Below are 26,764 nucleotides of genomic sequence, written 5' to 3'. Positions count from 1 at the left end.
CTTCTGTTTAGTTTCTAAAATCCTAGTCATCTGATTTTGTCCTCTTTGGTATATACCTTTTTACACTCATAGATTTTGAACTTGACTATAATAGAAAGAGTTGGAACTGAATGATTTTTTTTGTGGTTTGCTTTGGGATATTAGGGCTGAACTCTGATGGGAAGCTTGCACATTTTCTTGATCTTTGTTCCACTAGATTTTTCCCATTCTTAACTCTATTAAATTCAAGCCTTGGTATTTGTATTCTACAATTTGTCTTTTTTCAGTTCTTTTAATCTTCCTTTAAAATTGTTTTATTTGTCCCATGCTCAATTGACAGCAAAAATTAGAGTATCCCCCAAATCTGCAATTCTTTTGACTCCAAGCGTGTTTTTAGGAAATGGGTGAGTTGAGGAGTCTAGAGAACTGGGAGAGGATTTCCTTGGGTTGGGGTGAGGAGAAACACTCTCCACAGCTGGTGTCACTGTGTAACATTTCTCTAGAATTTTCTATCATAGGATAAAAGTTCTGACGTGCAGATTTTGATTAATTGATTTCAACATAATTAACCCTGTTTTGTACTTATACTTCAAAGTGCAAACTTTTACAGAACAATAGCATTTGGATCTGTTAGTCATGTCTAGTTGTCAGTTTTCTTAATCTAACTTTATTACATCCTAAAAATAGCTACCTAAGGCTACATGAAAGGACAAATGATGATTAATACTTAACTAGAAATGATAAGGTACTCACACATATTTAGCAGTGATATTAAAGATACATAAAGATATTTTCTTACCATCATTATTCACACAAGTATTTTGAAATTTTTTAAAATATCAAGGTACTATAATTTAAAGAATGAGTTATAATAATACTTTTGGCTAAGCCTAAATATAAATATTAAAGGTCGTCCCAAAGTAAAGATTTTTATACTGAAAAAATTTAGTCTATATTTTTAATTACGATGAGTAAAATACATGATTTTAAATACATGAGTAAAGTAGATGATTACAAATATATTCCTTACTATGTTTATACCTTATAATATATCTTGTCTGTTATGGAGTATGTTCCCATAAGACACTCACGTGCACACTCACACACACACACACATTCACACCCTGTAACACATGCAGTCAGTATTGGCCAAAGAATGAATAATGTTGATAAGTATATAAGAGTTTACAAAATACAGATAAACTATATAGAATTCTACAGAATACACGGTATATTACGATACTCCTCTGTCTAACTGGGTCACAGACAATCCTAGGAAGCTCTCTTGTTAACATACTGATGTTCTTATAGCTGTTGCATTGTATTACATTTTTGAAATTGTTAGATGATAAAAATATGGCATAATTTGAAAACAGTACTTATTTTTAAGTACAAATATCTGAAAATATTGCTTTATTTCATCAGACTCTCTTTACCACTTTCTAAATGGCTAGACTGAATGAATAAATAAAAGCTTACAATAAGTGATAGACTTCATAAAATTTTAGCTTTATATTGTCACTTTTAAAAAATTATTTTATGAATTTCTAAAGTTAAAATTTAGGAAAAATTTGAAACTACCATGTTATAGTTTCTTTCATGATTGAGTTGAAGACATGTAAACTAAAGACTGCTGTTTACATTTTGGTTTAGGACATTTTTGACAGCGACTGGTACACCTCTCGAAATCTAATTGGGGGCGCTGATATCATTGTGATCAAATACAATGTAAATGACAAGTTTTCATTCCACGAAGTAAAGGATAATTATATTCCAGTGATTAAAAGAGCATTAAATTCAGTACCTGTGATCATTGCCGCTGTTGGTACCAGACAAAATGGTAAGTATTTCATTTCCTTTTTTCTTATGAGAGCACAGGGACTGTGCTGATTTTAAATAGAGCTATGTTTATTAATGATTAATGCAGGTTTTTTTGAAAAACAAAATGACTGTGAGTTTAAATACCATCTGGTATCTCTTCATCATTGGCTATGATGGTGAGACATCAAAGGACAGTATGGCAAACTTCAGCTGTGATTCCAATAGGAACATACTTGGTTTTTAAAATGCTCTTCTACAAAGTGAAGGGAGCCAGCCATTGTGTTCTTTTGATATAGGAGAGGTATTAGTGACACTCAGCATGGAAAATTGTTTGATAACCTGAACATCTATCGTGTTGGGGAGGATTGACTATCCATGTAAGTTTGAGAACTTGGGGCAGGTTTTTAGATTTATTCAATAAATGAGCAATATACTAACAATTCTGCCTGAGAAAGGATGAATAATTAACCTCCCAGGATTCATTTAGTTCAGTCCTTTTCAGTAGTTGCTACCTAAAAGCCAATCACAATTCACTTAGACTACCTAAAGGCCAAACATGATTCACTTAGACTCAGTGGCATTTTGTACTTCTTAGTTGGTGTTTCCTCAGTAAATCTGTCTTTACATTTTTATTTTTATTCACTTTTTTATATTTTATGGGGAATGGCAAAGTAAAAAAAATTAAATTCACTAAATTTAGAGTGGACCCTAATGCATTTTTATGTGTATACATCCATGCAACCATCACACCATTCAAAACAGGACACCGTTCAAAACAGGACTTATGCAGCACATTGGAAGGCTCTCTCAGCCCCTTCTCAGTTAATAAAACTGTGCCCCTGGAGGTAATTGGTTTTCTAATTTTTTTTTAAAGATTTATTTATTCATACAGAACTGGGGTACAGGCCAGAGCTGTGGGGTGGTGAGAGGCTTCACCAGAGACAGAGTGGGGAGCAGAACAGGCCGACTGACAAACCACACTGCTGAGGGGAGCAGCAGGCGGGTCAGGAGAGGTCTGCTGCGCCATGTGGGTCACCTCTGGGGTCAGGTATTGAACTCGTGCAAAGTAGCTTTAGCTTCTGGGTGCTGTGCTTTAACCCTCTGCAGCGCCAGGGAGGGCCCTAAAGGGTAAATTCTAAGTCTTCTGTTTGGTGGGAATTTATTTCATGGTATGGATGCTTCTCAAACCAGCCATTTCTTATTTTGCTTAGTTTGACAGTTTAGATTTTTGATGCCTTCCCTTCCTCTGTGCTCTGCTCGTTGGGTAAGAGTGGGAGTGGGAGTGGGTGTCTGCCTAGGATCTGAAAGCCTTGCTGCTTCCACTGGGTGTCCAGCTAATCTCCTTCAGTTGTGCGTGGTGGCCTCCCCCTTGCTTCCCTATCACTGAGCAGTAAACTTTCTTGATGTCGCCTCAGTGAGTAGGGGCCCAGCTGCACTCTCAGCATTAGCTTTCCTTTTATTTTTGAGCCTTCTGCCTTCAGCCTCTCAGCTATCCCAAGTCTCGGGGCTGTGAATCTTACCCCTCACTTCTGAGTGTTGCTATATACACACATCTCCCTTCCTCCTTCCCATTCCTCCGTCTTTTCCTCCCCTTCTCCCTCCCTTCACCTCCCTTTTTTCCTCTTTGTTTCATCATTGATAGATTTCAATAGATTTGGGAGAGGAGGTTGCAGTGTGGGTTTTACTTGCCATCTGGAAACTAGAGGTGAATATATTCCATTTTTTCCTCACATGTTGGTCTTCGCCTACGCTATTCTTTCTGATTGGAGCATCCTACTGCTTAACTCCTACCATATCTACATAGAAAATTCATATTTTCCTTTAAATCATTACCTGCTTTGTGAAGTCTTCTCTGGTCCTTCAGGTGGAGTTAATGTTCCCTCTGTTCTCATGGTGATTTTACATAATTTTTTTTGGTACTTTTGTTTTATGTTCTAATTGTCATAGTCATGTCTCTCTTGGCCCAATTGACTATGACTTCTTTTGTGTCTGATTTTATAATCTTAATATGTGATGTATGGTAGAGATTCAGTAGACAGTTGTTCAATAAATGAAGGGTTTTATGAATGATACATACAGGTGAAAAAAAAATCAGTCTTTCTAACAAGGTGAAATTACTCGCCTTATAATTGGTGGCTACAAAGTAATTACAAAGTAAAATTTGGCTATTCAACTCTGACGCATCATTATCACCCCGCCCCCTCCCCAGACCCTTTGCAAATGCATGAAATATTGCTGGATGTTCTCCTGGTGACTGCTTTTTTAGCAGAATTAGTTCAGCAAACATCAGCCTCATCTCTTTCCTCTGTTCCACATGTTTTGACAAGCTTCACTGTGTGTTTATGTCTGCTTCATCATCCTTGGCTCTGAATAAATTTTTTGACTTTTACTAAATATTCAATCTTTCTTTAAAGTAGAATTATTTTCCCAAACATGTTCAGGGTATTCATATCCCTAAGCTCCTGAAAATGGATATCCTGTCTTCTTTCTTTTTGAAGCTCTGATGAAACATCATACATTGCTAGGTCAGAATTTTTAGGCTTCTAAAGCTTTCAAGCACTTTGCTAGAATTACCCTGTAGGTTCTGAAAGCTATTCCCTTGAAAGAGAGGCTATTCATTTGAATGCCAGTATTATGTTGCATTTGCTTAAAAAATAGTAGACATTTTGTGATAACAAAAGGCAACATGTGAGATAGAGACTGTGGTGTCAAATAGGAGTATAGCACTCTCTTTCCGAGTCCCTGTGATTATGAGGTAGGTTCATGGGAGTGAGAACTGAAGAAGCACAACAATCAAACATTACTTTGGGTGCTCTTACTGCTCCTAATGAAATATGCAATGTCAGTTTACTAAACCTATAAATGATTTGTTGATTCTTTGGCTATCCCCAATAAATGATCACTAACCATTTTTTCCTTTAGGGTATGTGTGAACAAAAAGAAATGTCTTTTGTGACACAGAGGAGCTATGGGTTATGGAATAGGAGTTTTGAAGAATGGTTGTCTGTAGGGTGCTTGTGGCTGCACACAGTGGGAAGAACCACACCCTTAGGTTAAACCTGAAATTAGTTTGATTTTTCCTTAAACCAAGATGATTTGTTTAAAATTATTTTCCATTGTGCTCACTTAGTTTTCCACTTGAGTCACTACTGACTTAGCTTTACTTTTGTCCAGAAATAAAATTTAATAAGATGATCTGCCTACCCACTCCATTCCAACAACATAAGGAGAGCTTTGTAGACATAAGAAGGCCTCTGTCTTCAGAAGATTAAAATCACTGTTTAGGAAGGCTTTGTGAAGAAAGCAAAATACCAATGTGTTATTTTTCAAGATAGATTTAATTCTCTATAAAAACCTTATTTGCTCCAAACTTAAGATGATCTTAGAAAAAGCAAGAGAAAAATCACACATTAGCGTTTAGGCATAATTGAAAGAACCCACACTTAATATTAAAATTTCTATATCTGTAGAATTAATAAGTCTTTGTTTCAACTATATATTTTTTGTCTTTGAATGTCCCTTTATTTATCAGATGCACAAGTAATAGTTTTATTATTGTTTCTCCATCTCTTACACACAAGGAGGCAAGTCTCTTAATTTCTCTAAGCCTCTGTAAAACAAGGATATGAATACATGGTATCTGCATTCTGAAAATGTAAGTCATGTGTGTACTCCATAGTTACCTATGTAGTATGCGTATGATTCAATGTCTTTGGTACATGCCACGTATGTACCTACATGTTTTCCATCCTTATTCAGTTCATTGGTAGGAAATTTGGGTGCTGGGAAGAGTTGCTCAAATGTCCTTTCAGAGCCACCGTACTTCTTCCCTCAGTTACCCAGCTTGTTGGCTGCTGATGGTGCAAGCAGAGTCCCATTCCCAGGGTTACCTTTGTGAACCTTAGTATTCAGAACCCTATTTAAATGAGATTGGGAGGCTAGAAGGAGATTGTCCACACGTGTAATTTAGTAAAGTATAGGACCCAACGTGGCTGACATCTTCCATAGGAAGTAAAGCTATTTTCCCCTGAACTGGAGCTGGGAAGAAAGTTCTCCAGAGCTTACTATGGGTTCTAAGTTCTAAGGAGTCGCTAGCCTTTGATTCAGGGAAGTGCATATGGATTTTGCCATGGATATATATTTCAAGCTGCTCTCTATTCTGTTTGTTTCCACACACTTGTTGTTGGAATAACTGATCACTTCTATTTGAGGTCACCACCCTCTGCTGATAGGAGCTGCTTGCCCGAGGTCCCTTTCTCTAATAACTGATTGGTTTAGAGAAACAAAGGCCAGCTGCCTTTCACCATGTTGTGCATCATCTAATCGGCCATCAAAGTGCTGAAGCCCTCCATAGGGTCGCAGTTGTATATGCATTTTTCTGCTCCCCAGTTCTGTTTCCTTTACACCTGAAGAGTTATTCCCAAGTTTGCCCCCAATAAGTTTCTGCACACTAATTTCCATCTCAGACTCTTTTTCCCAGGGAAGCCAACCTACAACAACATGCAACTTGAAAAATGGATATACCCCCCTTAGGATTTGGCTGCCTTTTGAATAGTGACATACCTATGCTGAAGTATGAAAAAATACAAAGCTAGCTGACAAATTCAGTGTTGAATACTTATTTTTAACCTTGTTAAGAAGTATTCAACAGATAGCTTGATCCATCACCTGTCTAGCTTTAGATCTGTACATTGGACAGCTATCACTCTTGGGATATCAAATTTAAAATAAATACTTATTCCTTTAGTTTTTTGATACCTTAATCTTGGGGGAAAGTTAAAGGACCATTAAATTTGGTCTCTGCAATTGGTCTATGCTTTAGAGTCTAATAAATGGCTAGATACTAAAATTACACTTTATAGGAAATCTACAAAGAGAATGGCAATTTTGCAGCCTTAAAGATTCAGGTCGGGCCCTCCCTGGTGGCGCAGCGGGTTAAAGCACAGCACTAAAGAAGTCAAAGCCACTTCCGCATGAGTTCGATCCCCGCCTGCCCCGGAGGTGACCACATGGCGTGGCAGACCTCTCCTGACCCGCCCGCTGCTCCCCTCAGCAGTGTACTTCGTCGATCTGCCTGTTCTGCTCCCCACTCTGTCTCTGGTGAATCCTCTCACCCTCCGCATCTCTGGCCTGGGCCCCAGTTCTGTATGAATAAATAAATCTTTAAAAAAAAAAAAAAAGATTCAGGTCGAATTGAGGAATACTTTGAGGTATACATCGAGAGTGTAAAATCTTCAAACTTGTTGAATATATTTAAAGCTCCTACAAAGAAAAAAAAACCTGCCAACCCTCTGTTTTACATGGTTTCTATAGGCAATCATGTTATCACATTTGTATTGATATTTAAGGGTTGTATTAAGGGAAGAATGCAATTACTTTTTGACTAGCCTCATTATTAGATTAGGTTTAATAACATCCATTCACCTGTTTTAAAATTCTTCTATAAAAGACTGTTTATCCTTCCTGCAGTTTGAGTTTGTTTATTTGGAGGCCCTTTCTGTTATCACTGATACTTTTTATTCAGTCTGGTGGGTAATGCATGTAGTAAATATGCTTGAACTGTGTTCTGGTTCAAGCTCTTAATTTGTTATTTAATATGCAGATTGTCTACCTCTTTTTTTACTGTTTAATTTCAAATCTCTGTTGTTTATATTCGTTTTCTCAGAAGAATTACCTTGCACATGTCCACTGTGTACCTCAGACAGAGGGAGCTGTGTTAGTACAACTGAAGGGATCCAGCTTGCTAAAGAGCTAGGAGCTACCTACCTGGAGCTCCACAGCCTCGATGACTTCTACATAGGAAAGTATTTTGGAGGAGTGGTAAGTGGAAACTCCTGTTACATAAACTGAGTACATATGGCAGGCTGGCTTGTTAGCTGTTTCCAGAACATCAGTCAGAACTTTAGTTCTGAAGAGCATGATTGCTTTTATCCTTGAGAAATAAAATGAGAGTAAAGATTTTTATCAGAGTAACAGAAAAATAAATAAGTAAAATTATTTTTCTCCCCAAATGAAACACTTCCTGTTGTCTAATTTGATGTTTTCCAGTTTCCCATTTGGTGATACTTTACTGTTCTTTTTTTGTACATATCAAAAGCACATTGACTTATCAAACTTGTATTGTCAGTTTTAATGGCAATCCAAGTTCGACAAGCTTTCAAACCAGTGGGCCTGGAAATTTTCTTTTATTTATATCTGTTACTTGAAAGAATCATGTTTCTCCTTTTATATGTACTTTGGCAAGATTTCATATACTCCTGATCTTGGTGGACCTCAAAGATAGCAAATGGAACTATTTATACAAGTAGCTTTTTTGTTGGCTCAGTGAGAAACTAGGGTATGCTTGCTCTGTTGTAGTGGCATTTATTGGATCCTGTAAGTATTTGCAGCACCTAACCTGATGTTAGGACTGCATGGTCCTTGGGCAATGCGTAGTTGTATCATTTAAGTATTTACTGACTTTGAACCTGTTTTTCCAGTTTTTTAAGAAGTGACTCCTCTCAGTAAACAAATCTAGTAAATGTTTTAAGAGATGTAATCCAAAGCAAACTCTACATTAATTAGGACTCCTTTGGGCTTCTCCATTAGTTCTCCACCTCTTTATTGAGTACTCTTCCGGAAATACCTCCATATCTATTATATAAACTCATACTGAGATGTTGAGATTCCCACAGATGGCTCTAAAAATGTTTTATTCTGAACTTAAAAACTGAGTAAAATAAGAAATAATTCTGATTTTTATCAAATAGAAATGCTTATTATGTACCTACAAATATAAAGGTGAATTAATGATACAGTGTTAAGGGAAGATGTACTTACCATATAGATATCATCAATTACTATGAGAAATGTTTGCCTTACTTATATGTAGTTAAAAGTAGTGGTGGGTCGAAAAGTAGAGAGGGGTAGATTCTAATTTTTTGATTAAGATTATATTATTATAATCTTATATTCGCATTTTTTAAAATCCATCCTTAAGTTGGTCTAAGGATTTTGAATTTTCCTGAAATACCCAGGGAGTTGGGCAACAAAGCTAGTGTGGATTCTTTGGTTGCAGAAAAGCTATAGTGCTATTGGGCCTGAGGTCTTCTTGTTCCCCATTCCAGGGCCTGAAATTCTCAGGGTCACTCTTCCCACCTTCCAGTTTACATTTTCTTTTCTCTCTCGGTTCCCTCTATTTCTTTTGTTGCTAACACTTGGTTTGCATGTAGGGTTTGGAGGTATGGTGAGGATTAGAGAAAGAGTCAAAGTAGGAAGAAAAACATGGTGATTTTTACTTACATCACGACAGTGAAGATAAGAAGAAAAAATTAGAATGAGCTCTTTTCAGACTCTTGAATACTTAAGTATTAACTGGCATCTTAAGAGTAAAAATTAGTGGCATTTGCAAGAACATTAGCAGAGATGATATGTCAGATTAAAAGGAACGTTTAAAATCTGTGTTTAAGAGTGGTATTACCGTTAGACCCATACAAAAGCAAGGTACTTGCCCCCATCTTTAGAGAGGCCCTGTGGTGCTCCTCCGGTTGCACCCCAACCCACAGGACACAAGTTAGAGCCAAGGGGTTGTGCTTATCAGTGCTCATAGCCCCTTCTAGACCTTAGCCATCCAATATGGTAGTATGGTAGCTACCAGCCACATGTAGCTGTTTATATTTACATTATTTTAAAAAATTCCTTTCTCAGGTGCACTAGCCACATTTTAATTACTCAATAGATGCATGTGGCTAGCGGTTCACCATTGATTACACATATGTTACAAAACATTTTGATCAAGGCAGATCAGAAAGTTCTATTGAACTGGATTGTCACCATGCATCCAAACCGAGGACCCTAGAATTCACCTACCTGCTAGCTGGTACTACATCTGTTTCCTTTCTTTGGTCTAGCCTTCTGAACTGCTGGTGTGTACAGTGTTAGGCCTGAGAGGTGACTGCTTATGAGGAATGGGTGGGGGGAGTGACTGGAACATAGACGTGTTGGCATGGATGTCCTTCTGATGTCCAAATCTCCATGAAGCACGGGATGGTAGGGCGGTGGTGGGGCATAGCAGTTAGGGGTCGGGTCAGCTCTCTCTCTCTGTGTTACATGAAACTTAGAGGAAGAGTCTTAAGAATCTGAAAATTATACATCTCAAGCTAGCATCAAGGCTTTTATGATGATGTATTTGTCAGAGCTAGAAGATAAAAACCTTTTTTTTCTTTAAGGTTTATTTATGCATACAGAACTGGGGTATAGGCCAGACGTGCAGGGGCAGTGAGAGGATTCACCAGACACAGAGTGGGGAGCTGAACAGGCAGATTGATGAAGTACACTGCTGAGGGAAGCAGCTGGCAGGTCAGGAGAGGTCTGCTGTGCCATGTTGATCACCTCTGTGGCTGGAGATCCAAGTCTCACTGAAGTGGCTGTGGCTTCTTGCAGTGCTGCGTCCTAACCCTTTGCACCACCAGGGAGGGCCAGGATAAAATATCTCTTATAGAACAATTTGGTTTTGTGATTTACCTCATTTAAGTATTTGCATATGTGGTACATACCTTCCTTTGCACTTTTGCCCCAGGCCTCACAATATAAGGAATAAGCCTTCAGCAATGAAGAATTTTAGCATGTGAAATAAAGTATATCTTTCAAATTAACTTACTTAGTCAACAGAAAAAATTAACATTGCACATGTGAGTGTCCGTAGTTGAAGTGATCATCTGTTGACAGAAAGCCAGATCTCTTTCTAGCTTGAATTTTGTTGATATGAACTGCTATAGTTGCCCAATGAAACGGTTATTGACAATCATATGATAGTGCTGCTTGACTTTAATTATTCAAGAGAATAAACAGTTTTCTTCTGGAAGGATTAGTTTGTTTACACAGGGCACCATCTGTTTCAATTGGTACATTTTTTTAATTAAAAATTATTTAGAGTGGTTTACAAAGGCATAGATGGTACTGGCGTTAAAATATTTGGCAAATGTGATTTGGGGGTTCAATCATGGCAGATATATAATTTTGTCAGAGCTTTAATGAAAATTTGACTCATGTTTTTTAGTTGGAGTATTTTATGATTCAAGCCTTAAATCAGAAGACAAGTGAAAAAATGAAGAAAAGGAAAATGAGCAGCTCATTTCATGGAATTAGACCACCTCAACTTGAACAACCAGGTGCATTTACTCACTGATCCTTAGACACTCAGTTAATATTAGCTGTAGATCATTTCTCCAGTCTTAGAGCATTTGTTCTCAAATTTAAATTTGTTCAGAGCTCACCTGCCATGCTGATTGCCATGCTGATTCAGTAAATCTGAGATGGTGTCCAGAATCTATGTTCTAAATAAAAGCTTCTTTTCAGAATCACGGAGTGATTCTGAAGCAAGTGGAACTTATACCATATTTGAGGAATACTGAGTTAATAGCTGGTGCCTTATTGACTCCTCAGAATGTGAAAGTGGTCAAGAGCTGTTACAAATTAAAGTCTGGGGAGATGAAATGCATGAAGGAATGTGAATAAAAACTCGGGAAAATATAAATTATTATTTAATGTTTTAGAAACTTTTTTAAAATGTGTATATAAAGGCCATAAAAATACATACACTTGGCTTTGAACTTCCTAGCATACAAAGTGAAAGGGGAGACACAGTTTGTTTCATTGCAAATCTTGAGGCTTAAATACTTTCTGGATATGAAGATGGGTGGGGTATAGCCAAATCAGTAACATGAACATTTTCTAGTCCTTATTAATCAAGAAGAAAAAACATACCTGTTCCCAAAAGAAAGCAAAGCATTTTTTGTTACCTAGTACTAAAAGAAATTTCTTGTGTGTGTTTTCCTTGGGGCACCCCAGGTGTCTAAAGGACAGGACCTTCTAGACTGTCCGTCAGCATCCCATCTCAGCCATCACAGGGCTCTGTGTCTTGTACTCTTCTGTACAGAGCTGTGGATATCACACGGAATGTAACCTGGGCCCAGGTTGATACAAGTCTGGGTACACTTAGTTCTGGTGTTGACTTGTTTCAAGGACAGATCATGGGCTCTGGGACAGATCATGGGCTCTGGGCATGTGGAGTTCAGATTGTTCTCAGTCTTTAAGGTTCTGTGAAGGTGCTTCAGGCTGGAGGGGCAGGAGGGGGTGTGCAGAGCAGAAGCAGCCTAGCCCCTAAAGTACCTTGTTATTGTTTGCTTTATGGACTCAAGTTTTGCTTTAAAATAAAGAATATTCATTGGTAAAGAAATCTGTATTCCACTAATCAAGTAATCCTTTGCTTTACTGATAATACTTTCCTCAACTCAGCTTTGGATATAAGTGAACACACATTTTATTATATAATTAAGGGCTATGATGAAGGCCCAGGATGTGGTCTTGTATGATTATTCAGAACTGATCGGGGGCTAATCTCAATCAAACTAGGAAATGAAAGATTACATTCTCTTTCAGGAATTACAAGTCTCTGAGGTGTGCTGAGGGGAATATACTTGTTCTGGGGAAATGCTGTTTTAAGCAAAAGAAAGAAACACTAACCTTAGAATTACAATAAAGTAATCAAGATAGTTTCAAACAGTAGAGTCCAAGATCCCCGCTCTGGCTTTGAGAGGCTGAGTTCTACATTTAGCTCTCCACCCCACTTCAGTCCTAGGGAGAAAAGACTTCAGATGTAAGACTGGGCTTTTCAGAACTTAAAATTTTTATATTTTTAAAAATCATTTAAAACTAAAGAATGATGACACTAAACTTTAATGATGAAAGAAGTATTTTATTTTGGAACACACAAATAATGTTTGGAACACACAAAATGTTATTTATTGGCCTTTATGACATGAATAGGCTTTTCATTTGGACTATAAAAATAGGTAGCATTGCTGTGTTTCTGTGCTGCGAAACTACACTTTCCAGAATATTAGTTTGTGTATGTTTCTAACTAGATTATGCTCTACAAAATTGCTATTTTTGTACATCAAAATAACCAGATAGTAATTGCACATTATTTATCATATAACATTAAAAAATAGTGTTTACTGTATTTAACATAAAGCTGAAATGATTAAGTCTGCAGACCTGAAGACTCGTTTATTATTTTTATTTTTTTTATTGAAACAGAAAAAATGCCCGTCTTAAAGGCCGAGGCCTCGCATTATAATTCCGATTTAAACAACTTGCTGTTCTGCTGCCAGTGTGTGGATGTGGTATTCTACAACCCAGATTTGAAGGATGTCGTGGAGGCCCACAAGATTGTACTCTGTGCCGTAAGCCACGTTTTCATGCTGCTTTTCAATGTGAAGAGTCCTGCAGATATTCAGGATTCCAGCATCATCCGGACTACCCAGGATCTCTTTGCTATAAACCGAGATGCTGCCTTTCCAGGTGCTGGCCAGGAGTCCACAGGCAACCCCCCGTTGCGAGTCATTGTGAAAGATGCCATCTTCTGCTCCTGCTTATCAGACATTCTGCGCTTCATTTATTCAGGTATCTTGTCAAATGGTTCTGGTCCATGCTCGTAAGCTCCCAAATGAAGTATTCCTGTCATCTAGGCTATACTCATTAATTTTACACCTGTCTTCCTAGCACTGGAGAAGACCATACATGAAATCATATTTGCTTTATGTTCAGGAATTCATTCAAGCTTCCATTTTCCTTCTAAGTTTCCTTGCTTTGATTTTTAATCTACTCGTAAAAAAAAAAATTGCTTTTCAGGGGTTACTCATTTGCATTATGAAAAGTAGATGTAACATTTCCATGTGTCTGTTATGAAATTCTTCAACCCTGAGAATTTCACACCTGAGCAAGTATATTTTTAAAAAAATAAAAAATCCCATAATGTGAAAATATATGAACCTACTTAACTAGGTGAGAGAAAAAAAAATTCCATCTGTATGTGAAAATAAGTATCTGTAACTTAAAACCTAGCTTATTCACTCTTCTATTTGACTCACAGATTTTGGAGGGAATTGAGGAGAAAAATTTGTATTCTGTTTAGGAACTAGAAACCATATATAAAGGCTGAGCTCTTACCAAGGTTAGCTATGGCAGGCATTTTTCTTATAGCGTGCCCTTATGTTTTTGAGATTTTATTAATCATTTTTCTTTTACCCTTTTACAATCAGTAACAAATGTATTCTATAGAGTCAAAATTTAAGCAAATGAATAAAGACCTCACATCCAATTATTCTATCTAAGAATGAAAATAATTGCATGTAAAGTGATTTTTTATTTTTTTTAAATGATTTATTTATGCATACAAGACCTGGGGCAAAGGCCAGAGGTGCAGGGGGTAAGAAGACTTACCAAAGACTGTGGGGAACGGAACAGGATTGAATGATTTTTTTCTTTTTTCTTTTTTTTTTTTTTTTAAAGATTTATTTATTTATTCATACAGAACTGGGGTACAGGACAGAGGCTCAGGGGTGGCGAGAGGCTTCACCAGAGACAGAGTGGGGAACAGAACAGGCAGATCGACAAAGTACACTGCTGAGGGGAGCAACAGGCGGGTCAGGAAAGGTCTGCCACGCCATGTGGTCACCTCCGGGGCAGGCGGGAATCGAACTTATGCAGAAGTGGTGTTGGCTTCTCAGTGCTGTGCTTTAACCCGCTGCGCCACCAGGGAGGGCCTGAATGATTTTTTTCAATAAATATCTAAATATACATTTCTGAGAACTCTCTTTTTAAGTTTTCTTTTTTCCACTTGTAATTGTATGCTGATGGAATATTAGTTTAAGGTCATTTCTCTGGAATGTGTCTGAAGAAGTATTTAAAATCTGTTTTTATAATTTAGAATGAAGAATGGATAAAAGGTTAAAGCTCTACAAATAGAAAAAAAGTATCTCATATAAGTAAATTTTTGGTAGCCTTTGGTTGAAATGATTGATGATAAAAATAAGATTTTTAACATAATTTGGTTGAGGTTATTTAATTTTATAAGTTAAGGTAAAAATTACTGGTTTTGAAAAGCACAATTACAGTATGAAGATGTAAGTGCATTAAAGAAATATATGTGTATTAGTGTGTGTGTGTGTGTCTCTCTCTCTATATATACACATATATATAAATAAAAATGTATGTGTATAGAAAGAGAAGGATTCTACCCTCTTATGTGTTGTTAGGTCTTAAACCCACTGTTCAGTGAATGTTGGTGTGGAAAAAGGCTCAGTAACCTTTCCTGCAGAGTACATAGTACCTTTTAATAGCTTAGCAGGTTTTCTGTGTCTGCTGAATTAATAAAAGATTCTGGTAGCTGCAAATCATCATGTGAATTAGGTACACTAAAGACTTCATTTGTAACTACAGGTTTTTAATCCTTGAATTTAGAATCTCACAATTCAGAATTTAAGGCCAATTTTGAAAAATCAAAATGTTTACATGTTAAAAAAAATAGTGTCATGAGTGATATATTTAGAGAACTCAGAAGAAAATGCTTGGTTCTTTGTTTCAATGATTATACTGTAGGAATTATGACTAATTCAGCACCTTTCTCACTCAAGGATCCATTGAATACTTTCAAAAGCACATGAACACTTTGAGGTCAGTTAGATCCTCTTCAGTGTGGCAGCAGTGAAATAACTAAATGGATCTCCAGTGACAAAACTTGTGTAACTTCCTCCTAAGCCGTGTTTTGTTTTTTTTTTTATTAAATTGCAAAATTAATACATGCAGGTGGAATAAAAAAGGAAAGGAAAAGAAAAGAAAAATTATCTTTTTACCCCACTGCCTTCTTCAGAGTCACTTACCAATAGGTGATTTTTACATGTTCGCTCTAATGCTCTTTGAAATAAATAAATGTATTGGGAAATTTGCATTACTGAAAACATAACCCTTATAGTGGCTACCCTTGTAGTGGCTATTTTATGGGAACCACAGGTAATTTCCCACAGCTGGAGCACAAAGTGGGAAGTGATGGCTGGAAGGAAATGAGACTAGACAGGTTGGTGGGAACAGTTTCTGCTGTTCTTGTAAGCTGTTCTAGAATTTTAAGCATGATCAAGCTGGATTTTAGAAAGCTTGTCTTTAGTGATAGTGGGAGGATGGAACAGAGCAAGCAAGACAGCAAGGAGGCCCCATCATCCAGGCCCCCAGTCTCAGAAATGCCAGCATTCTGACAGTTTGTGGTCAATGTTGCAGCTTGCCCATCAACAGGACAAGGCTTTTCAAGCCTTAAAGTGTACAGAGGTCATTTGGCATTTTGCTACTGTGTAGATTCTGATTCAGTAGAACCAGGGTGGGGCTTGACATTCTGCAATTCGAGCAGTCTCCCAGGTGATGCTAATGTTCAGCCTAGAGAGCTGCAATGCCTGTTCTTGGCAGAACTAGGAACCAGCCACAGCCAGTGAATTAGGGCCTGGGATTTAGAGTAGAGATCACAGAGGATCTGGTTATCAGACTTTGTCAGCTACAACGCTTACTGGTGCAGAGCTTTGTGGAGCCGGGGTTGTTGGTGTCCTGTTGTAGTCTCTGCCCGATGTTGAAAAGAGAGGATGCATAGCAGCTGGGTGGAAACTATTGAATAAGTGAACCCGGGAATAGTGATTTGATGAGCATGATGGTGAGGAGAGCTTGCTGAGTTGCAAGTCCTTGACTAGCTCAGGGCAGGGGCTTCCTGCTGTTTTTGAGCTGTTGCATTTGTGCTCTGATGACTCCTTGTATGTCTTGTCTGAGGCAAGAGGTGGTCTCAGGTAGGCCATGGCCTGAGGCTATAGAGAGACCTGCTGCCAGGTAAGGAGGAGGGAAAAGAAATGCTTCCTGGGGTAATTCTAGCTATTTTATAGGGCATAACCTCAGACTCAAGTAAAAGTTATCTTTAAATTATTATTTTTTTAAAATGGCAGTTGTATTCACACCATAAAAGCAATTTTGAAAATGCTGGTAATTTATTGAGAGAAAAAAATCAACTAGATTGCCACTCTTGAGTCTCAACATTTATTGATGTTTCATGGCTAGGCATTGTTTTTTGGGAAAAAAAAATTATCAACAAACAAAAAACTTCAACCTGCATGTTTTTCCTCAATAAAGACTCCAAGTGGTAGGGTGAGGAGGTTTATATTTCTTGTCATTAAACATGTTATAACTTTGGAACAGAGCACAAATTTTAAAACCCAGTATTAAGATGGTTTCCTTGCAGAAGTCCTGGCCTACCCCAGCAGTTACATTAGGGAGCCGCACGAGACAGGGGCTGTTTGTGCTGGTGCGTGAAGCAGAGGCAGAAGCCGCAACGTGGCACCTTGGCCATAGTTGCCCTGAGCAAACATGGACTGAAAAAGCATAGTCAACCTGCCTCTTGCCTCTTGCCTCAGTTTTAATATACCAAATGACAAAGAGTGCCTTAATTCTTTTCAGATAACACATTTTTTGTAAAATCTCTTAAGCATTTGGTCTTTTGTATGTATTATGTCAACATGGACCCATGGGTCTTCATTTGGAAAGCCTCGTTTAATAGTGTGGTTAGCATTTCCCACCTCTCTGTATTCAGCCTGTTTTCCTACGCAAATTTCTGAGTAAATAGATACAGTAAAAGTTTGTTTTGTACATGCTAATTTTCTACTAGATAATGAATAATAATGCTACAGGGGAAAGAGTAGTTTGAAAAGGAGACTGGTAGTTTCCTGGTCTTTATGGAGTAATCCTTAAATGGAGTTTACTTGTAACATTCTTATAATACTAGATATAGTCTGAGGTTTGTAAATTCCACAGTCACACATCTCAGATGGTTAAGGGTTGAAATATTTGTAAGAGCCTCAAGAATTTAGCTTCGAGCTCTTCCTGCCACAGATGGCTCTTAGAATTTCACATCACTTGTTGAAATGCTTCCAGAGTAAATGAGAATGTGGAAACAAGCTTTCATCTTCAGTTTGCACAGTATTCTCCAGCTTTTGGAATGATTCAGTGGCATGCTCTTTTCTGCACTGCATTTGAAAACACAGCTTAGTACACATGAGTACACCATGCTCTCTAAGAGTCAAAGTAAATAAATCTCGAGAAAGTAGTAAAGAAACTCCTAGTCAGTTATGCAAGATGAGTAAATTCTAGAGATCTGTTGTATGACATTGTGCCACCTGTTAATAGTACTGCACTGTATACTTACAATTCTGTTAAGGCACTCACATTAAATGTTCTTCTCATAATATGAAAAAAAGAAAACCCCAGTCTGAGGATTACTGCTTTATTAGGAGTGTTAAAGCTGATTTGATTAGCACTTCAAATTATGAAAACACTCATTAGAGTGCCCTTTTGAACTATTCTTTTATTCTGTTATAGGGTTTTATATGTCTGTTCTCAAACAGATCTGTAGCTTGTTCCTGAAAGCTACCTGCTACTAATCCCATATATGTAGATTTGAAGTTTGCTTGCTTTCCAGTAATTTTCTGAATGGAGTTATTGTGTGCTTTTTAGTTCATGTAATTTTACTTTTAAGAATAATATCCATGCTTTCCTTTAGCATGCGTAAGTGTGGACAGTCAAAAATGCTTACACCTATCCTACCAAGGTCTAAGAGCCGAGGCCATCAATACTAAGTAAACATTAGAATCATCTGGAATTCTTTAAAATTTATGTCAGGGCCCCAGCTCCAGAAGTTCTAATTAATCTATGGATGAGACCTTCTCTAGTAAAAAATCTCCCAGTAAATTGAAGGCACAGAGTGGGGAATTTCTGGCCTCCAGTAAATTTTCTTGATCAAAAACTCTTGACGAAGATGTAAAAGTCAAAGTGTTTTTTATTTTATAACTCCTGATGTTTCGGCACAAATTTTACTGTCTGTGTGCACATGGAAATTTTTCTGGAGAGATGATCCAAAGAATTTAACAGATAGTGATAGTGGATGTGATCTGTAAGTTAAAAACCATTCATGAAGGAAGAGAAGAACCAAGTAATGTAGACCACACAGTTTTAGATATTTGAGAAGGAAGGGGAGCTAACAGTGAAAACAGCAAAACAGCTTTCAAAGATAGGAGAAACAGAGGTATATTGGAGCAGCTCATGAAAGCCGACTGTTTATTTCTCCCGAAATCTGGATTCTGCCATGTCATGATGACAGCTTGAATTCAAGCATGATGGAAGTATTTACAAGACAGAAACAGTAAATGCTACAAATCAGGAAAGTCCTCCCCCTTCCTTTCATCCCAGGGCACGTTGCAGTAATCATGAAGGCCAGGCCAGAAATTCCAAAGATCTTTAAGATCGCAGGTGCTGCAGGACTGTCTCCCCAAGAAACACTAAATTACCCATCTGACTTCAAATTAGCTTCAACATTTTTCTGTCATTACAAAGATATGCATTTGGGAAAGGAGAATTAATAAACTGTAGAAATGATTTCTGAATGTCTAGTGTTTGGTAAAGAAGAATAAAAGATGAGTAAAGAGCAAATATTGATATCTGATAAGAGATTTATCTTCCTGCTTTAGTAGAGAAACATCACACATATTCATTTGTTTGCAGGTGCTTTTCAGTGGGAAGAATTGGAAGAAGATATCAGGAAGAAATTGAAAGATTCTGGGGATGTTTCAGATGTTATTGAGAAAGTTAAATGCATTTTGAAAACACCAGGAAAGGTAAATTAGTTTACTGCAAGTTGGTTCACTTTCTTTTCATGTAGTTTCTCTGAACTACATGTAACTGATAGATGTCGATGAAAATAATGCTGTCATGAGAAGAATCAATAATATATATTTTCTTTAAGAATATTTTGCCATTTAACTATTATAAACATAAATATCATTTATTTCGCACTGACTTACATTTTAACTCATATAAGAATTGAATTGTGTGTGAGTCCTGTCTTTAAAATGTTGATTTATGAATTTCATCTTGGTAACATCCCCACAAACCTCTGCGAATATGCAATCTATGTCAAGAATGAAGAGCTGTTAAATTTGTCTAGTTTCAGTTAAGCTTCTTCAAGGGGGTGCTTTCTCATTCATCAAAGATTAAGGACAAATAGGATTCAGGGCACATCTATGTCTTTTGCAAGCATTCTGAGAAATCTGTGATCAGATGGATAGTTAAAGATCTCATCTAGTAAAGGCTCTGAGTTATATATTAAGTTCAAAGACTATAAAAGTACAGACTTGGTACATGTTCATAAACTTAGACTTGTTAAAATTCTAGTAACTTAGATTGTACAGAGTCTGTGTATGAGAGATTTAAAAAATTTTTATTAAATTTTAGGATGACCACATTGCAAAATTTAGCCAGTATATTCTTACTTGAGATTCTGTGGTAAACAAATTGGATACAGTAGATAAAAAGGTAAGTTGTGTGCAATGACCAGGAGCATCGAGGAGAAGATACACATTTTTTCTGAATTAAAAAATAAGTTTTTCACCATGTACTTTATTAATTAGCGAGGAAATAAGCGGGTTGTTATGTGTAAACACAGTTTACAAGGCATTTGTATGAGGTTGGACTGTTATCCATTTCCTGTTAACAGAAACCCCTGAAAATTTAGACCTCACAGCTTCTCAGCCACAGCGTGGAGTTTTTCTCTCTCCAGGTCACTGGCTGCAGTGCATGCTGCAGAATGCAGGGCCGCTCACTGACACATAGCACATATCAGTGAGTTCCCATGAAAGCTGTGGTCGTAGGGAGGTGCCATCGAGAAGATGGTCATTGTTTCTTTCATCGGTTAGTCCACTTTTCCACCTTGTCTAACCAGCCCACATATATTATCACACACTCTATAATTCCCCTTGTTTTTTTTTTTCCTTATAGATTAATTGCCTAAGGAATTGCAAGACATATCAAGCCAGAAAACCTCTGTGGTTTTATAACACTTCCCTCAAGTTTTTCCTTAATAAACCCATGCTTGCTGATGTTGTCTTCGAAATACAAGGTACAGTTCAATTTTCACAACTTCATGATCCTTTTCCCCATTTTCTTATCTAAACTTTCTATTTCAGGATTGAGTGTTTGAATGAAGAAATGACTTCTCTATTGTAGGACACAGACTAGCACTTTCTGAATTTCAACAGCATCTTCAAGGAGAATTAAGCATTTTAGTAGAATTATTAGAATAAGAAAAGAATTGTCCTTAGATTCCCCCTCCCTGCTTACCTTATGCTTCATTTACTTTTAGGGGCTGGAAAAGGATGGAGTGATCTTTAATGTGCCCATTATGTAGGTTCATTTGCTTAGTTTTTGAATCATGTAAAATCAGCCTCTTTAATCTATTACCATTAGCTTATTTTATTCAACTCTTTTCCTTTCTATTTGAGCAAAAGGAAGTATCCATGCTCCGAGAGTCATGCCTGGCTTACATCAGGCATCCATAGAGATTGCTGCTTATTCCTAACAGGGAAGTATCACCAAAACAATTGCGAGCTGCTTTTTTAATAGCTGTGTAAAAGAAAAAAAAAAATTAATGTTACCTAATTTTAATGAAGATGAGCTGTTTTATGCCCTTTATTGATTAATTGCCTGGGTAATTTTGTCACTAATATATTAAAGGTGTAATCTTAAAATGAGTCAAACTCCCTATACTTATAGAAGAAGTTAACAGGGGTTGTTTTTATCTATTAAGTAGAATTTCATGTGGGCTATTACTAAGAGAAAGGCATAATTTGAAGAGGATGGTAGAAATGTATTGCAGCCAGAAATCATATTTTCCCTGAAAGATTAATTTTTATCTTTATTTTTGACCACTTGCCAAGACAGTGAATTGGAAATATTCCAAAGTGCTTTCTGATATTCTATCTATCTGCATTGTGAGCTTGGGACACTGACACTGAGACAATAAGAGTGACTTTGAAACATATTTAAATAATTTGGAAAAAGGAAACCTACCAAGAGACCAAATTTGCTTATAATTTACGTAGGAATAATGAACAACTTTGATAGCAAACATTTTGTTAGTGTGGCCAGCTGAAAAGTTTCTCAAAGGCAATGCAACCATGAAAATACTTGTTATCTTAAGAGAAAAGAAATAAAGTTATGTTTATGAGAAAGAATTCTTTCTCTTCATAATCTCTTACTTTTCTTCCACAATTCTGCTAATGAATTTTGCTCATGACCCCACCAACAGCTGAAAACAGTTGTATGCTTTGTGGCTTCTGTAGTCTTTGCAGTCTCCCCAGCTGAAAACCTGGGACTGTTTAATTTTGATTGTCTTCAAACTTTCTTTAAGAAAAGTTTCTTGAAAGTCTAGCAGTTAAATACTACAGAGGAAAGATACTTAGGCCTTGACATTTTCAAAGAGCATGTTTATCTTCTAGCTGGAAAATTGATGTTGTACCCTGCCCTTTAAGTAGAAAATTCCAAGTCCACCCTCCCATTTTCTTCAGCTCCCCCCCCCATTGCTACTTAGCACATAAACACAACATTTTGTTCCTCTGCATACTGTGCGCATTGTTTATATAATCACACAATTTATGTACAACTTTTAAAATGTTACTACACTGAGGAATTTATTGCAGTTTCACCATGGAGTTTAGGCTCTTCAGTGAGCAGCAAAGGAGGTTGCTTCACAAGGGGGCAGTTTCCTTCTTGTCTGTCCAGGGTGGTTTCTCCAGCACCTGCACAGTTGCCGTCTACATGCTTCATCATGTGTCACATATTTGGAAAATGGAGCCAAATCCTGCCCAGGGGTGGAGATTGTAGTAGCATAATGAATCCCTTTTCTGTGCAGCCTCATTCTCTGGCTCAGACCAGTTTGGACGCAAGGCCCTGCAGCTTCTTTATCTAATTACAAGGGTCAGCTATGACAACAGCCCAAGAAATGCATATGTTGCAGGAAAGCTTGTTGATAGAAACAACGGGTTAGAAAAACTTATGGTAGGGGCTTTCCAGACACTTCACTACCCTGTCTCAGTAGCAGTCTGAAAAGGTAAGAAGCAGAAGTGGATGTTTTCTTTTGTGGCATTGTCATTATTTTCCAAATTAAATTCTGAGCCTGAAATGGGCTCTAAATATGCTTTAAGTTAGTGATTGTTCTTGCTGGGTTGTTTCCACATCATCAATGGAAAACTTCCTGTCAGAATTCCAAGGTTCCTTATCAAATTCCTTTTTTATCTACTGTCTATGTGGTATTTTTGGCCCATCTGAAATCCCTCTGCCCAATTCAGATGATAGGTTATCCATTTTGTGTAAGCTATACTTTTCATTTTCCTTGTCTGATTTTCAAAGTACTCCACTTATCAAAACCTTAAAATTACAAGTAGAATTGTGTTACCTGTTTGAATTTGTTGTTAATAGCTATGAACAAATATATATGGCGCTGTCCATATATGTCCAAACTGGCTGTCCCCCAGACACTATTACTGTAACAGGATGGCGTGAAGCCCAAAGCAAAGAGACAGAAAGGGAGACAGTGGAGGTGGGGGATGTCTGTCTGCTGACGGTGGTGCATGCTTGGCTTCTCCCCGTCCCTGTGGGAGGGATGTCTGTGCAATCACTGTGCCAGGCACTGAGCTTGGCTCCTGAGGGATTATTGGCATTTGAAAAAGCCACTGGGCTTAGATGGAACTCTTCTAAGAGCCAGAGGTTTTGTTTGGGCTTAAGGAGGGTGAAGAATCCAACAAATGTGAATGTTTTATAGCAGAATATATGACCCAGAGAAGTATGAGATTTCAGGGATGCTGAGGTGAGGATTCTCTAGCAAGCAGAGCAAGTTGCTAACGGAGTTACTTTTTACTTTTTGGAAGAGAGCAACTTTGTCACTCACTCTGGCTGTGGTGCCTTTTACCAAACTAAAAGCTGACAGCTCTAAAGCAGGAGTAGCTTTATGTTTGTCATCTTCATATCTTCAGTACCAAACACAGTAGGGCACCATCATCTTCGCTGAGTTGATTTAGACTGAGCTGCAGGCCCTCTGTGGATTCATAGTTTCCTCATGGAGAGGTGAGAACTGCTGTGCACTCCCGAGCCCAGGCCACAAGTGTCCCATCTGGTGTTACCTTGCTGTGGTGGAGCAGTAGCTGGCAGCTTATTAGCAAGCTTTCACTACAGAGTCAGTTTAGCTTAATGAACCCTGGGGGTATGAGCTGAGAAAACTTTAAAATTTAAAGTAGTTCTGGCTTTCCCCGAAGTGGACTATGTTCATTTAGTTGAGAAAGGTTCCCTGGGGAGGTACCATGCTGGCGAGATAGCAAGAAGCTAGGTTATCCCCTTCCAAATTTTCCAAAAGATCTAAGACATTCCACTAGAGAAACTTTCTCCCTTCCTGCTATGATCTGTGAACTGCCTAGGCAAGGATAGTTTACTTCTCAGTTTCCTGTTTTCTGATAAGGAAGTCTGGCCAGGATTGTTTGGCCAAGAAAGTGTTACTTTCTGGGTAGCACATGGGTAGGAGTGGGTGGCATTTAAAGGCAACTGGAAAAGATAAATGTTTTGGTACAAAAACATGAAAATAAAATATTTAATTTAGTGTTTCTATCTTCAGGAAAAATAAACTAAGTTACAAATAGTTGCCTGACTTTCAAATGGTTGGTTGCAAAGCCAACTTTGAACTCTATTTTTCAATGAAAACTAAGTCTCTTGATATTGCCAGGTTTTTATACATCCATTTAGCTGTGCCTACTGTAGTACCACTCTAACTAGAAGGAAAATTATTGAAGTAATAATTCTGCAGATTTAGCTCTGTTTCCCTTTTGAACCTTACAGGTACGACAGTGCCAGCCCACAGGGCCATCCTGGTGGCCCGCTGTGAAGTGATGGCAGCCATGTTTAACGGGAATTACATGGAAGCAAAGAGTGTTCTGATTCCAGTTTATGGTGTTTCCAAAGAGACTTTCTTGTCATTCTTAGAATACCTCTACACAGACTCCTGTTGCCCAGGTTAGCAATATAAATGCTAAATAATACCTTTCAATTCTTTCTTTCTTTGTTACCCATTTGCTTTCTTTTTCGTGTGAAAAAAAGTTTTCATGTGAAGTCTTTTTTTTTTTCATTTTTTAAAAGCTAAAAATAAATCTATAAGAATGGACATCACAGAATGTACTAAATGGAGGGTGTTGAGCCAATAATGACTTTTTATCTAGCTCAGATAGATGAGCAGTGGTTGAGCACCTCTTTTGGGTTAGTTCACATGTCCTATCCAGGGAACTGCATGGTGATAATTGTAGGTACCCTGGAAACAGGGATGCTTGAGGTACCTGATAGCTGCTCTAATTCTACAATTTGGGCAGAGAGCTCCATAGAAAAAAGTGTTGGGCTATATATATTACAGCTCTGATTTATGATTGAGGCACTTTCATTTATCTTTCTAGCCCAGGTTATGTAACATTTTTTTAAGGCTTTCTTCTAACTTTCTTTAAAGCTGACTGCCCTAAAGCTTTGACTCTCCCCAGAACTTTTCCTTAGAGATTTAGAATGCCCAGTGGAATGTAGAATTTATTTCTCCATTCACTGGCCTAGGACTATCTTTGATCTGGAACCAACCATCTACAGCAGTCACAAACTGAAACAGATCTTGCCCGGTTTCTCTACGTGGAGAAACCTTGGAGATATTGCAGAATCCCTTGGAAGGTACTGGAGCTTTGGACTGCGGGCATGGAAGCTCCTTTTGATTGGTCTTCTCTCATTGGCCACCAGATGGCTCCCACCACAAATAGAACTGGAATAAACTGGTGGCTTAGTCCAGGATGACAAGACCTGGGCTTTGAAACCTGGCGGGCACCCCAACAAATATGAAAAGAAAACCCACTTGTCAGACCATCTCTCTCTTTAGGATTACTGTTTTAATTTTTAGACTATGAGATTTCCTACATGTGTTAAGTTTTAAACAAGTCATGCGCCCTCTAGAGAGAGGATTTAGAAATTCCAAAGCCAAAATCCCTTGCTAAGTTGAATTCAGTTGTGACAACCAGCTATAAAGTATTTTGGAGAAGGTTACATAGACTGGCATACTGTTTTCGCACAGCAAAAACTAAAGCATTGGTTATACTTTTAAGTTCATATCTAAAAGAACTAAAAGTAGGAACTCACACAGATATTTGTGTGCATGTGTTCATTGCAGCATTATTCATAGTAGCCAAAAACTATCCCTTGATGGATTAATGGATAAACAAAATACGACATATACGTATAATAAGTTATTATTTAGCCTTGAGAACGGAAGGTAATTCTGATATATACTATAATATAGGTGAATATTAAAGCTATTTTGCTGAGTGAAACAATCCAATACCAAGAGGACAAACACTAATTCCACTTAAATGAGGGAACAGGAGCAACTCAGATTCACAGAAATAGAAAGTAGAATGGAGGGTGCCAGGTGATGGGAAGGGGGGAAGTCGAGTTATTGTTTACTGGGTATAGACTTTCAGAGGTTTTAAGGTTCTGGAAATGGATAGTGGTGATGGTTGTGCAAAAACATGAATAAACTTAATGCCACTGAACTGTAGGCTGAAAAACAATTAAGATGATGAATTTTAACTCATGTATGTTATACCCCAGTAAAAAACAATTTTAAGTGACGATATTGATTCTTATCAGGAAAAAAATGTTATTGTTTATTATTTTAGCACTGACAGATTTGTACATTAAAGAAAAAAGAGACCATATTTGGAATGGCAATCTGGTTTCTCAATCATCTTCTTACTAGAATAATTGAAGCTTCTGATTTTATGTTTTGTCTTGCTAATTTGAAAAAAAACTGCTTAAAAAATAGTAATTATAGGGCAGAGCACTTTAAAGATTGGTAAGTAATGGGGGAAATGAGTCAAAATGAACAATCAATAAGTTAGATACTGGAATATTTGCATTGGGAAATCCACAGAGTGGTAATCTCTTCATTATATGAAATGTAGATCATTCACAGTGTTTTGGTTTCTAACTTAGTATAAAAGACCTTGAATGATAGCCAGTGGTTGGGGGAGAAGATGTGGAATTGTGTTTCATACTACTGAACTACACATTTAAAAATGGTTAGTGGTGGCAACAACAAATGTTGGTGAGGATGTGGAGAAAAAGGAACTCTCCTACACTGCTGGTGGGAATGCAAACTAGTACAACCACTATGGAAAACTGTTTGGAGGTTCCTCAAACTGCTAAACATGGAGCTTCC

At 37.5% G+C, this 26,764-nt stretch overlaps 1 protein-coding gene across 1 annotated transcript in view; it reads left to right on the top strand.

The window, feature by feature from the left end:
* RHOBTB3 (Rho-related BTB domain containing 3) overlaps nt 1-26,764 on the top strand; it is a 45,649-nt gene that overhangs the window by 6,503 nt on the left and 12,382 nt on the right. Inside the window, 8 exon segments of the mRNA XM_012721756.1 lie at nt 1,633-1,819; nt 7,466-7,620; nt 10,838-10,949; nt 12,880-13,245; nt 19,204-19,316; nt 20,476-20,596; nt 24,361-24,534; nt 24,738-24,847. Of these exon segments, the coding sequence (XP_012577210.1) occupies nt 1,633-1,819; nt 7,466-7,620; nt 10,838-10,949; nt 12,880-13,245; nt 19,204-19,316; nt 20,476-20,596; nt 24,361-24,534; nt 24,738-24,847 (1,338 nt within the window).

The sequence above is a fragment of the Condylura cristata genome, unplaced genomic scaffold (assembly GCF_000260355.1).
Source record: "Condylura cristata isolate star-nosed mole 26May11 unplaced genomic scaffold, ConCri1.0 scaffold00007, whole genome shotgun sequence".
Classification (NCBI taxonomy): domain Eukaryota; kingdom Metazoa; phylum Chordata; class Mammalia; order Eulipotyphla; family Talpidae; genus Condylura; species Condylura cristata.
Note: the sequence above shows the minus strand (reverse complement) of the source record. Positions and strands in the feature narration are given on the sequence as shown.